We start from the raw sequence: 14,589 nt of genomic DNA on the forward strand, positions 1-14,589 counted from the left end.
TAAAAACACTTTCTAATGGATGACCTTCAAAATACAAAACCATTTTTAATTTTGCCCTAGGTCTCTTTTTTACAGTGGCCTCCAGTGAGTCTGGGCTAAGTCCAGTAACTGAGGCAGCCTTTCTAACCACCTTATTGATCCTGTTTTTTATCATCAGCAGTGATGCTGCCCACTTCAGCACAGCACAGCAGAAAAGAGGACACCAGCTAAGGTTCAATGATAGAAAGAGGGAAAGAAGCTTCTCGCTAATATCAAAAGAGCTACACTTCCTCAAGAAGAATAGTCTTTTCTGAGCCTCCTGGAAAACAACCCTACTGTTGTTTAACAAGTTAAATTGAATGTGAAGATAGAAAAATACATATTTGCAATATCTGAAGACTGGACTAAATTGTCTACGGGAGGATTAGAGATAATCTAAGACCCAAGCAATAGCTACATTTTGCTTTTTAAAATTCTGTTATTTGTTTGCTTATAGGCGTAGATATCGATTAATGCTCGGTTCGGTCAAACATAAACATTTTTAGTACCATTTTCTAATACTTTATTGTTCTGTAACTTTTGGCTTTAGAAATGGTTAAAAAAGTATATTTACAGACACTTTATACATCAGTGTTATACCAGGTTGTAATAAAATGTTTTTATTCGAAACTGAGATTAATTTTAATAAACGTTTTGGAAGTCAGTTACAATATATGAACTCTTAATAATAGTTGCATTATGAGGAAGTTTACTGAGGAGAACTGAAGGCTAATGCTTATGCTTCATATTTACTTCAAAACTGTGAATGGTTTAGATCACTACCACATGATCTGAGAGGCTGAGTGGATTCATATGGTGAAAGTCAGTCAGACCAGACCATACACAGTAGTGAGATAGAGACAAGCAGAAGTATTTTTCACTGTGCTCTGTTCTACTTTTTTTTTTAAATCATGTTTTTATCAGGACTGCAGCTGAAGAGCTGAGTTTCCTGGGAGGAGTCTGAGGATGCGTACAGTCTACAGAGAAACATGAGAAGAGACAGTTACAGTAGTTTGTCCTGCTGGAAATGAAAACTTGGGCAAGCTTTTTCTTACCCATGATTAGACATTGATCATCTGATTCTTGAATTACTTCCAATGTCAGTAAGGTTTTACACTGGTTTGTCTGTGCATTTATATAACAGGTAACAATAGGGTTGGCTTATCGAGACCATTTCCTGACAAAAGCCTTTATGTCAGTAGGAGTTAGTGTTAACATATGCTTTGGGCTTATGCATCATATGAGCTGAAAAATGTCGGATTTTGCTGCTGAATATAAATGGCTTAATAAAACCAAAAGAAACCTTGTGTCCACATCAGTATAGTTCAGTGTCAGCTCTGCCCTGTGATCATTAGTTGAACACAATACAATAGTTCCTACAAGATCAAAGCACAAATGTACTTTAGACTTGACTGTAGTCATAGTAGAAGGATTGCTTATAGGTGTAGTCAAAAGTGTAGAGCAAAAAGGGGAAGTTCTAGTGGAAAAAATTATTAGTGTTCCCTCACATGCTGTATGTATGGTGACAATACCTATGGTCTATACAGATTTTGCCTCAAATTTATAAGACTGCAAGGTCCTTGTGATAAGCCTATAAAGCCTCTCGACCTGAGAAAGCGTCTCTCTGTCTCTGAGCAGCAGCTGGCCCAGGAAAATGAGTGATATTTAATTTCCACTCTGACACATTAGATGACTGTCTGGATATCAGTGCAGCACTGTTATGAATGCTGCCTTCCCGTGTCCTCGTAAATGTTCCATTCATGCTGCTTCAGAGCCCATGCTAGAGTTATGATTTCAAAATAGCCAACCAAACGTATATTGCTGTGCTGTGTATTTTTGCCGATATGCTCTACGTTTATGTTAAACTGCTGACACGGCTTCCACTTGTTTTTATTTGCTAATTCGCCTGCCACGTTTGTGTTAACGTAAATGTGAATATTTTTACTGCATTTGAACGCAGCAGTGCCTGAAGCTAACGTTAGCTCTTCCTGCAGTGTTATGAGTTGAGGAAGACTGAAGGTAAGAGCAATTAATTATGTAAAAAATAGTGACTGTCAGGTAAAATAGACCTGGGCGCCTCAGTGATGTATTCTTAGCACAAACAGGAAGCTACAGTAGTCCGACAGTGTTGTATTTGTCGTTAGTAACGTTGCAGAGCGACAGATATGTTCACTTGTAGTGGCTCAGCTAATGTTAGCATTGTTACCATTAGCTTCCTCACAACCTGCTGTGCTAGTTAAGAGGCACAGCGTTACTAACCAACCAAACACAGAAACTAAACAGTGAGGCACAACAAAAATCTGAGCTCAACTCTTGTTTTGAAGTGTCAGTTTTTGTCCTGACGTTAAGCCAAAAAGCTACTGTAAACGTTAACTGTTAAAGTAACACAGGCTCTAACTTCGCACTAGCTAAAGTATGTAACTGCTAATTTAGTAAATGAGCTAAACTTAGCCAGTGGACTGGTTTGCAAAACGACTGAGTAAAATGTAAGGGTTTGTATAAAAAGAACTATTCCACTCAGAAGAAGAGCAGGGGGAGGAGCACACACTGCCAAAACATGCATCAAGAAGTCACGTTTAATGACTCTGGCTTCCTACATGTGAGGATATGATGCTTTTACTTTGATTAAATTATAGTAAACATGGATATTGAAATGATTTAAAGTATGGGTTGGACAAAACTAGCAATCTGACCATGTTTGATCTTTGTGAAATACTGAGGGGCATTCCTCACTGTTTTTATGTTTTATAGACCAAGCAGCTGACCTGTACACTGACAAAATCAGTATATTTATCATTAATAAAAAATAATTTGACCCAACATAACAATTTCTTTACCCACTTATGTAGAGCTAATAGCTGCAGCAACAAGTTGATTAACTGATTCGTTGGCTGACAGAAAACTAGTCGGCAACAATTGTGACACCAAAAAAAGTCGAATGTTTGCTGCTTGTAGTTTCTCCAATACAAAGATTTGAAGCTTGTTGTTATCACACATGAAAAACTGATTATGCTTGGATTTTGGGTTTAGAATTAGACAAAACAAGTAATCTGGAGATGTTGGTAATAAAGAAATAAACCAAGATAAAATCTGTAGAATACAGGTTGATAGAAATAAAACAGAAATGCATGCAGCCATGCATTCCTGTAAGCACTTACATACAAGTTTCCAAGTGGTGTTCACTGCAGAGGCACATGGGTGGAGCTGACCCAGTCCAGCTCTCAGTTTATTGTTGATGTGCAAAAGGTCAAGATTACAGTCGGTCTTGTATGGAACTTAAGATGCTGGCATAACTAATATTACTTTACTTTTGTTTTATATTTTTTATAATGCCACCAGAATGTTCAGCATCATTTCTGTGACAATCAGCATGACTGCATTTACAAGTAGGCAATGTGAGAGATTGGTATGGGTGCATCTGTTCCTCCACTCCCCCCCTCTTATATTAAGATATAGGATATTGGGGAAAAAATCTTAATCAAATCTGAATAATTAATATAAGAAAGTTTGAACAAGGTTACCTAATAGTGCGAACTGGGGTGCAGCGGGAACTCGAGGTGGAGCTAGACGAGGCCAAGCTTCACACATTAGTGCTGCAGTGTTCAGCCTCTCATATTTGTTTACATGAGCAGTTTATTGAAGTGCTAAGACATAGCTTAATTTGTGGCTGAGCTCACTGGTGTGTTATCTTATCGCTTCTGTTTGCAGTGCTGGGAATGCAGCCACCGCTGCCACCTGAAGCCGTCAGAGAGCTGGTGTGCTCCTGTCTGCACAGAGACCCAGTGGCAGCAGACCTCCGCTGCAGCCTGTTTGTTGCTGCTGCACAGAACTACAAGAGGGACTCTTTGCTCAGACCCTTCCCGCCTCGATACATAAGTGGTGATAATAAGGACTTTGAGGAGTTGGTAAGAGTCATAGTGAAAGTCAGACCCTATACTGTAGCTGTTAGGCTTACATATCAAACACTGTAGACATAATATGTTAAGGAAAATGTGGCTTTTCAATTTTGTTTAGAAAGAGTACACATGCACACTGTGAGTTTGGAGTTGGCAGTGTTCACATACACTTGGTGGCAGTAAAGCACTGTTAAAGGTTGCTTTATGCAAGTTAAGAAAACAGAAGAACAGCACTCTGAGACAGCATAGACTACACACATTTAAAACATTAACATGCAGATTGCTGAAGAGGTAGGTCAAGGAGCCAGATAAACATTTCTGAAGTATAATCAATGAATTTTGGTGGGAAATGTTACAAAAAAAAAAAAACAACATAAAACAAACAAATGTATTCACAATAAATAGCACCAAAATTTTATGTGGTCTTCATTTGGCCACACACCACCTCCCCATCAGATTTAATCAAATTTAGCCCACTAGTTTTTGTGTAGACTTGCTGACAGACAAACAAATGACATTGTTAATGTATCTCCGTATTTGCTCTCGCCTTGGGTGAGGAATTAGAAGTCATACAAGGAGTCTTTTTATGTCTTTGGTGGCTCACTTTAAATGACTCATCAGCCGTGATGGGGTGCCATTGTCAGACTCATCAAACACAGGCTGTTATTACTGTGAGAAATGAAAGGCTGAGTCTGGTTGTGTAGTATATTGTAATTTCAAGATATTTATTCTGAAAATTTGATTTAAAAACCAAGAACTAAATGTGGTGACAACATTTTGATTGACAGTGTACATACATGTACAGAGTTGGATCTTTGGGTGTTACCATAATAAATAATCTAATACCAAAATGTGTAAAGAGTAAAAGACAAACAGAGAAACACTCCTGCCAGGTTTGACTCCGATTGTGTGAATAAGATTTTTAAAAATGTGTTATTCTGTAGCTGGCAGATGTGAACTCATTGCCTGGTGTGAGAGAGCTGGTGAGGCTACGACCCAGAGAAGGAGATCATCATTTGGCTCTCACACACTGGATTCTGTCTTCAAAGAGCTTTGCTGTAAAGACACTACAAAAAGATGAGGTGCGCTGCTACAGATATAAATACATAAACCACAGTTTCTTTTATTGCCTGCTTTTTTTTCTTACTGTGTGTTTCTTTGATCTTCACCAGTATTCCAAGCTGTGTAACCTGACAGAAAATGAAGGAATCTCTGCGCCTGTGCCGGACTTCCTCTTTGAGCTGGAGTACTCCGATCAGATGAACGCCAGGTTTGAGAGGACAAGAGAAGGACGAGATGTCTTCTATGCATTCCATGGGAGCCGCCTGGAGAACTTTCACTCAATCATTCACAACGGGCTGCACTGTCACCTCAACAAGGTCATCAGCAGTCACTTTCAGTACTGTGAACATTACAGAAGCTGTTCATTGTGGACCTGATATAATAGAATTTTAAAGAAAGACTTTTAACTTGATGATGACTGAGTGGAAATCAAATCCATCCGTTTGGTTTGTCTGAAAATTAACATCCGCTCGATGTGATTGCATTTTTTGCATGTGCAGAACTCAGTGTTTGGAGAGGGGACCTACCTCACCAGCGACCTCAGCATGGCTGTTCTCTACAGCCCTCACAGCAACGGCTGGCGAGAAAGCATCCTGGGTCCACAACTCAGCTGTGTCGCCTTGTGTGAAATCATTGATCATCCAGATGTGAAGTGCCAGGTGAAGAGAAAAGGTGAGTTTAACCCTGTGACTCACTGGACACATGGAGCCACACAGATTGTGAATCCTGTGACACTGATGCTTATATCGCTGCTTATTAAAGCCTCCCACTCGTTTTCCGTTTCAGATTCTGAAATCATCGACCGCCAGCGCTCGAGGGCAAAGAACAGCGAGGGAGGGGATGTACCACAGAAATACTTTATAGTCACCAACAATCAGCTTTTAAGAGTCAAGTACCTGCTTGTTTACTCTCAGAGGAGGCACCTGTCCAGGTAAGAATCACTTTGACACATCTTAGCAGTGTTGTTCTCTCGCCCACGATTCAGCCCACTACATTGTGAAGCAGCAATTTTTTGTAGCACTTTTTAAATTCTCAACTATAAATATTCTACTTTATAATGCACTACAGAATCACCAAAATATATAAACACTACATCCACTGACACAGACCACTAAGCATTGTGGATGGTCTCTGTTTTCTCAGAAGAAGTGATAATGACATTTTCCTGTGCCTGGTGTAAATAATACTCCTCAGATGTCTCAACCACACAGTGACTGGTCGTCTCTCTTAAGACTGTAGCTGCTCTGTCTAAACTTTTAGTTTATTAGCACTTCTTTAATATATATAATTAAGTTACATTTACACATGTTTATCCAATGAAGTTTATTATTCATTGTTGTGGACAGATATGTTGGTTAAAATTAAGTTCACTTATCTTAAAATAGTAACTTTTTAGTATCCACAACCTCAAATGCAGTGCAGATGTGTAGCCGTTTGTTTGACGGATAATTGCAAATATCAAGCGCAGGATTATGTGTCAGTGATTCATCCAAGTTGTGTCTGAAAGATAGCAACATCTTAGAGCCCTTTTCCCTTAGTGGGTCTTATATGTAGCAAGCATTACTGTAAATTCCAGACCATAAGCTGCTACTTTTTTCACTCGCTTTTAACACTGCGGCTTAAACAATGATGTGGCTAATTTATGGATTTTTCCAAGTTTTAGGAATTTGTCTCGAGATGAAAGTGACATTGAGAACGACAACGAAAGAGAGACTGAGGAAATGTGTGACGAAGTAATTCTGAGGCTGTTCAGTTCAGACACTGAAGAAGACGACTTTAGTGGTTTCTGTGTTAATATCTCATGTTACAACGTGGACACCTGCGGCTTATGAACAAGTGCGGCCTATATATGTACAAAACCTGTTTTCTTTTTAGAGTAAGTGGGTGCGGCTTAAATTCAGGTGCACTCAGTAGTCTGGAATTTACGGTATTTAGTGAGTCAGTGAGTGGACAAGTGGACAGTCTGAATGTAGCTCTTGTTGTGCAGCTAACTTGTGTGTAAAGAACATACATTAATTAAGCTTCAGGCTTGTGCTAATAGAATTTGTGCACACAAATTTTATCATCCAATTTAGCTCAAATTGAAACAGTGGGAGTGTTTTAAAAAAAAAAAAAAAATTCTTTTTATTAAATTTTCTCTTTTTTTCACAGCCAAACATACACACTCCATATGAAGCCAATAGGATGACATAACATTCTGTAAATAAAACAAAACATTCAAAAAAATAGTGGGAACGCAGCAGAGACAGAGTACCATCACATACAACCTGTTTATATATTTACCTACACAAGTGTCCATATAGACTTTGTGGGTGTATGGATGCTAAATGTATACTCTAAATAATTTTAATAATTTTCAGTATTAAGTTCACTCCATAGGCTTCACTCCATATGAAGCAAACCAGCATACCTCGCACGACAATTAGCATCCGAGGAGATACAACCTAGGTGAGGTAAGGGTGTAACTCTAGCTCTTCAGGTTAACAGGTGAATATTGTTTCTAATGTTACAGCGTCATTTTGTAATGCATAGCCATACTCTTTTTTTAAAAAAATAAACTATATCTTTAGGATTTTTGTATATTGAAAGAACTTAAAGAGACTTCAGCAGACTACGATTATAACTAAGAGCAATAATATGGACTTTAAATCCTCATAGAAGCTTGTAAGAACCATTGAATTAAAGAAAAACATACAAACATAATGAACAAAAAAAAAAAGCATTACACAATAGAAAACTGTAGCAATAACACATTAATATTATCTTATCAGTACTTATCCATATCTGTTGGCACAAAGATAAAAAAAATGTCTTGCAGCTTTAATACAAATGCATCAGACTTAGGTAAGAATACAAAAAGCTCCCAAGGAATTAAATAAAAGTAGAAAAGAAAGAAAAAAATGTAACAATATAGTGTCATCCTAATTATATGTTTAATTACAATATATATTCGATACTGAAATAACTACATAAAAGAGTGTTTAATGAATTCTGCTTAGTTGTTGTTCTGTGCATGTAAACACGTCTCTTTTGTGTGTTTGCCTCCATCAGACATTCCCGCACACATTTCGCCGTCATGATGAGTCTCTACCTGCTCCTGCTCATATTCATCGGTGCCTTGAACTCCACCACCTTCGTATCCTTTTGGAACAGACTATTCAGGTGACAGCGCGACAGACGGCCTGGATGTTCGCTATCCGCAGTGCCTTCCTGATCAGTGATTGACTGGAGGCCTGAGCAAAGACACAGTTTTATGCACCTTTCTACTGTTTTCTCTTCTCTCTTTCTTTTCTTTATTTGTATAATTACTGTTGTTCCAGGATAGCATATCTTTTCAAATAGCAGCTACGAGGATCCTGTTGTGTTTTGCTGAAATGTGCATTTTAAGAATGTTTTGCGATGCTTCCTCTGTTATTCGTTCGGTTGAGTAAACGTTTCGTAGCTAATCTCTGCTACTGTGTGGTTTGAGTGCTCAGAGGACACAGTTTTACTAACCACAGGGGGAGAAAAGAAAAAAAAAAAGCTGCACATCACAATCATCTTGTTTAAATAGTTGCACGACGTATGCTTCCTGGATCTGTTTTATTTCCTTAATTTAAGTACTGAGGATTTCTATCACTGACTGTTCTGACTCGTTAATATCACTGATTCATCTGTTCAGCAGACACTAATGACTAAAGTTCCACTTCAAATGCTTATTTTTTAATTGAGTGACTTTGTATCGCTCAGTGTCTTTTGGAAATAAATAAATCAGGACATTTTTAAACCTCATGATTTCACTTGTTTCACTTTTTTTTTTGCTTTTATTTTGTAGCAGTAGTGCAGACAAACTGGAAAAATAAGGGAGGAAAAAGGGCTGTGAAATGCAGCAGAGACGACCGGGAGGTGGTCGACTGTTTGTGGAATGAACCCTCAACTTGAAGTTTTTAGATGTTGCCCCGTAATTATCGATGCTGACAGATTTATGATGATAGATCTGAAGAAAGGCCACTAACATGCTCTTTTTTAATTATTTAAGATTTACTTTAATATCCCCACAGCAGTAAAGAAAGAAGATGTGAATCCACTTAAAGACAACAGCTTCTTGAAATTTGTTTGAAGTTTTTGACGCTAATAAAACGACACTTTTACAAATACAGCTCCCTGCATGTGAGGGAGGTCACTCTTTCGTAATATTCTCTTGTTCTTTTCTATTGTTCTCGGGTTTTGTGTTCTATTCAAACGTTAACGTGGGTTACCTCTGTCAGGGGCACATTTATTACAGCTGGCACACAGACAGTCCTCTGTTATCCGCTGTTTTTATCAGTAAAAAAAAGTCAGACGGATATATGGGGTTGATAACAGAGGCGGCCCGCTTTGGTGACAGATCTTGTCGTCCTAATAGTTGCCTGATATGCTGATGTGCGTTCACAGTTGCAACCTCAAGAAATGTACAAAAGCAGGAGAATTTGGATCATTTTTTGTAGCAGTAATGTATATATAAAAAAATATATATGTATTTTCTGAAATGAAGGAGTGCTTAATTTGGAATTTCACGCAAATAGGAAAGAAATTTAAAAAATGTAAGAATTAAAAATAGAAATTTGATGGTGCATTTAATCAAAGTACACATTTAGACAGATAATGGTTCATTTTTCCCAATTAAATCGTACAACACTGTCAGCAAAGTGGATTCGTTACTGATTTCCCTCCCCTGGGTTTTTAAAAAATTAGAAACAAGTCTCTTCAGTTTGATTAAACACCTGATGTTATTTAATATTCACAAGATGAAAGAAAGCCAGGCCTTTGTTTTGGTTTAAAAACTAATTCGACCTTGCGAAATCCTTCAGATAAACTTTTCTCTTCTTCAGAAAGGGCTCGCATTTGAAGGCCACAGAACAAACTGCCCATTGTTACTGTACACTTTATTCCCTTTCTGTACAAGCTTCATTATTGCTGCCTCATAAACTGTCTGTTATTCAATAACCATCAACTGTCAGAGGGGCAGCGATGGTAGAGGGGACTCACTAGTGAGCCAGAAGAAACCACCAAAATGGGAAGAACTGAACCAGAACAAACAGCGGTGGCTCCGATTTCACACTTTAATTCTCTGCATTCTTTACCTGCATTGTTCCACTTCAGTGCTTTGCTTCAAGCTGCATTTGCTTTTTAAAAATCTTTGCTCCTGGTGCAGGTTTTCAAAGTGATTCATTCATGATTCAGTGGTCATAATAAAGATGGTTGTCTAAACTCAAGATAAGTCTACAATCCGGTGTAACGCTTGTAAAGATTTGCACCAAAATTAAGCTGTAAACAAGAAGCCCAGCAGAGGTTAATGGAAATGCTACTAGATGTTGGTCATGAGCCAAAGTATTACAAACATTAACGTGTGTCTAGACTGAATTTATCAACCATCAATCCAGTAGTTCCTGAGATATTTCAGTGTAAACCAAAGTGGCGGACTGATCAAAGGCCCAGCATCTATAGAGCCCCACCTCAAGTTTAAACAAAAACTGGATTCAACATCATGCAGGTGATTTGTGGAGCACCTTATTGGTTATTATTTTATGGATGACCTTCACCTGTTGACTCATTTTTATGGACCTTTGTTTGATTAACTCAACCCCCAATACAAAGTGATAATCTGATCATTTTAGATGGAGTTTTATTATTGACCAACATTTGATTGATTGAATTAATTAATCCACATTTAACTGTTCTGAACAGTGAGGTACCGATTTAATGTAATCTCCAGTAAAAACAAATTCTTAAGCACAAGAAAGGACAACGTGAGCTGAAACCTGGATCGCCATAAACCCAACCTGATCATCCCCATCAGACACATACAAACAGACGGCATCGTTTATGGGATTTTATTTCTCATCATTTTAAAATACAAGTCATTTTACAGGATTATATTCAGATTTACACTGTGTATAAAATCAGTTATTTTCAAGATATTCACAAAGTCCAAAGATAGCTGCCTTTTTACATTTTGCTACATGATCTGATGAAGAGCTCCTCTTGGTTTCACACAAGGAATTACTTCGCTGAGTTTGGACAGTCTGGGACCAAACACACCAAATGCCCCTCGCTGTGATTCTGCAGGGAGAAAAAAAACACACAGAACACAGTGTTGGATTGCAGTAATGAAAGCAGGGTTTGTATTTGGATTTTTTTTTTTTAGAGTTTGTCGTACCTGCAGGCTGTTGTTGCACACATGGTTAGGAACTGTTTTCAGGTGATTGTGGACACACTTCCCAAACTGGTGCAGGCAGGTAGAATCCGACGGGCTGCAGGTCTGCGGGCACGACGGGGGCTTCAGCAGCAAACAGCTTGAACAGGAGGTGTGCTGGCAGGAGCCCTGGCATGCTTTCTGCTCCAGAGACACAGATCTAAATAGCAAAGGAAATTCAGATTGCTGTTAAAAATGCAACATAGAGGGCATTAGGGAGGGGGGGGTTTAGTAAATATAGTCACCTGGCAGAGCAGATTTCAGTGGGGTTGGCCTGGCAGTACTCCACGGTGCACTCTGGGTGACAGCTCTCTGGATCCAGAGCTTCAATCACTGCATGAAACACAATTTAAAACAAGACACTGAATGAGAATCTTTTGAAGTGGAATGTGTCAGATTTTATATTCACATCTCCTGAGTAGCAGCAAAACATGAAAATCTGTCGGAGGACGTCAGATACCGTATCAGTAACGGTGACACTTCTCTTCACCGCGGACAGATAAGAGGGGTAATTGTGGCTTAACTGCGAGCAGAAACCTTTGAATCAAAGGAAGCCTTGACCACACTATCAGTCTTCACAGCTCATAAACTACATTTACCACATTGGCACCATTCCTACTACAATGGTCGACTGCAGTGATGAAATGTAACTGAGTAAATTTACTCTATTTTGAGGCAAGATTAAGGATTTGACATTGTGTTTACTTCCAGTGAAATATTGCTTTTTTGTTTTTTACTCTATTGCTTTCTTTTATTTACTTCGCAGATGGAAATGTAACGTACAAAACATATGATGCATTGCTGTAAGTGTTTATAAATTAGTACAGTAATGCAAAATTATCTACCACAAGATTTTTTTTGGATTTAAACTGTATATTGTTGATTTTTTTAATGCAAGATGTAAACATTGCTGCATCTTTTTTCCATGCTTTTCGAGACAAATGATGCATTACTGTAAGTGTTTAAAAATCAGTGAAACAATACAAAATGCTAGAAATATTTTTGATGAATACTTGATGTACTTATGTTGCATTTTTTTGTGTGTAAAATTGCTGCATCTTTTCAAGACATTTTCCTCACTAAGATACATCATGTTTATCAGTGATAAGATGCCATCAAGCTCACACTACCTGTTTGTTTATAATTGAGGGTATAAACTCTAATCTCACCTGCTTTGCAGATCCCTTTGCGCTCTGCCTCTGGTTTGTCAGCTGATGAGTCCTGATGGACACACACCAGCCCCTCGTCGCACTTCCCCAGATAGTCCCAGGTCCCTCCACAGGTCTCCCCCTCGGTTCTGGCACATACCGGACAGCAGCCGCAGACGCCCGTCGTGACGCCACCCTTACACCGGAGCTTCAGCACCCTCCTGGAGGAGCAGTGGATCCGCTCACAGGGCGGGCAGTGAAGGGCCTGAAGCTGCTGAGAGCTTCTGGTAGTGGGCATTTCCTCTGAGCCCACCGCCCCCAGCAAGGCACCCAAAAACAAGAGCATCCACATCCTTGATCAGCCTTGGTGTTATTGTGGAGGGAGAGCACCTGTCGGCACCTTTTATACAGGTGGGCCCCTGAGATATCACACCAGCAAGGCTTCGTAGTTTACGAGCCACAACCTCCACCCCCCACCAGCAGCCAATAGATGAGGGCAGGGGGGTTTATGCCGGGTGGATTTTTGACTAAATACACAGTTAATTATCCCCTCGTCTTATCTTCACACTATCAACAGTGTGAGTTTGTTTTGAAACAATTCTTGGTTAGATAAGTGTGATGAAGGTGGAAAGACTGGCCCCCTTTGTATTTGGAGTCACATGACCTCTGCAAGGGGCAATTCAGTGCACACCTACAATCAGGTAATGACCTATTTCTCAAAAGAACAAAAGGATTAAGACATCAGCAGGTTATCTGATCAGAACATCTCGTAAGTTCCCGTATCTCTGGATGAAAACTGTGTACATACCAATAAAAGATGGACACTGTCACTGAGGTTACACTGCCAGGACATTTCTTTTCTCTTTATCTGGTCAATCACCTTATTCAATAGAATCAAGACCAAATGCAGCATTGTTGTAGTTTCTACTGCAACTGAATATTTCATTACCTGATGACTCATTTTGCACACTTTTGCTTTTCAGCTGTTTAGTAAACGAAGCTCCATAATCACCAAGTAACGGCACTTAATTTATAATAATGCACGATTAGGAAAACATTTAAACAACTGAGGAGAAAAAATCGCTTAACTGATAAATAGCAACTGTAGTCTCAGGAGTTGAGTCAAAACAAATGCAGTTAAGATCAAATTAAGAGTGTTTCTCTACTACTTTTAAAAGGTATTTAAAGTTCTTATGTGTTTAGCTGCTAATGTGTCACCACAGCTACTCCTGATTCAATTAGTAATAATTAATTCGCAAATATCTGCGTACAGAACAAGAGAAGAAGACGGAGCTGTTCTGTCTCACGTGCAGAACTGAAAAATAAATCTGTGTAAGTGTTGCAGATGAGATTCTGACGCTGAGACGTGACTCACGCGCTGCTGCAGTCGTGATTTCATTCGATGAGTAATTTGACAGGATCCTCCACAGAGACCATCGGTGACATATTTAGAAGTTTGTTCTCTGTTCAACATGCTGCTGGGACATTAGGCAGCATTAATAGCTACAAGACTCCTGTTAAACAAGACGTAGCTCGTTAAGCCTCCTCAGCCTGCAGTTTTAGAGTCATAGCATCTATTTTAAACGGCCTGTCATATCTATTCCTGAATGAGGGTAGAAACATTTTATAGACTCTAAACTATAAACGCTCTGAGTAGAAACCACTTGGTCATTAATTCTGATGTCTTGAGATGTTGCTTCAATATTGCCACACAAGGTTCTTTCCTCATGATGCCATCCATTCTGTGAAGTCCACCAGTCCCTCCTGCAGCAAAACACCTCCACAACATGATGCTGCCACCCCCGTACTTCACAGTTGGGATGGTGTTCTCAGGCTTNCCCTCCTGCAGCAAAACACCTCCACAACATGATGCTGCCACCCCCGTACTTCACAGTTGGGATGGTGTTCTCAGGCTTCAAGCTTCCCCCTTTTTCCCTCCAAATGTAACGATGGTCATTAAAGCCAAACAGTTCAGTTTTAGTTTCATCACACCACAGGACATGTCTCCAGAAATGAAGGTCTTTGTCCCTGTGTGCATTTGTAAACTGTAATCTGGCTTTTTTATGTTGCCTTTGTGGTAATGTCTTCTTCCTCTCTGAGTAGCCTTTCAGTCCATGTCGGTTCAAGACTCGTTTCACTGTGGATAATGACACTCTGTTACCAGCTTCAGCAGCATCTTCACTGAGGTCTTTTGCTTTTGTTCTGGGGTTGATACACACATTTTGCACCAAAACACTTCATCTCTGGGACA

At 39.2% G+C, this 14,589-nt stretch overlaps 1 protein-coding gene across 1 annotated transcript; it reads left to right on the top strand.

Moving 5' to 3' along the window:
* Nucleotides 1–1,986: 1,986 nt before the first annotated feature.
* On the top strand, nt 1,987–8,747 carry parp16 (poly (ADP-ribose) polymerase family, member 16). Its single transcript, XM_008290756.1, has 7 exons — nt 1,987–2,037; nt 3,727–3,923; nt 4,859–4,996; nt 5,087–5,293; nt 5,477–5,648; nt 5,763–5,907; nt 8,028–8,747. Exons 2-7 carry the CDS (start codon nt 3,735–3,737, stop codon nt 8,140–8,142), a joined length of 966 nt encoding a protein of 321 aa, XP_008288978.1. The 5' UTR covers nt 1,987–2,037; nt 3,727–3,734; the 3' UTR covers nt 8,143–8,747.
* Nucleotides 8,748–14,589: the final 5,842 nt, after the last annotated feature.

This window comes from Stegastes partitus, unplaced genomic scaffold (genome assembly GCF_000690725.1).
Source record: "Stegastes partitus isolate 25-593 unplaced genomic scaffold, Stegastes_partitus-1.0.2 Scaffold694, whole genome shotgun sequence".
NCBI lineage: Eukaryota > Metazoa > Chordata > Actinopteri > Pomacentridae > Stegastes > Stegastes partitus.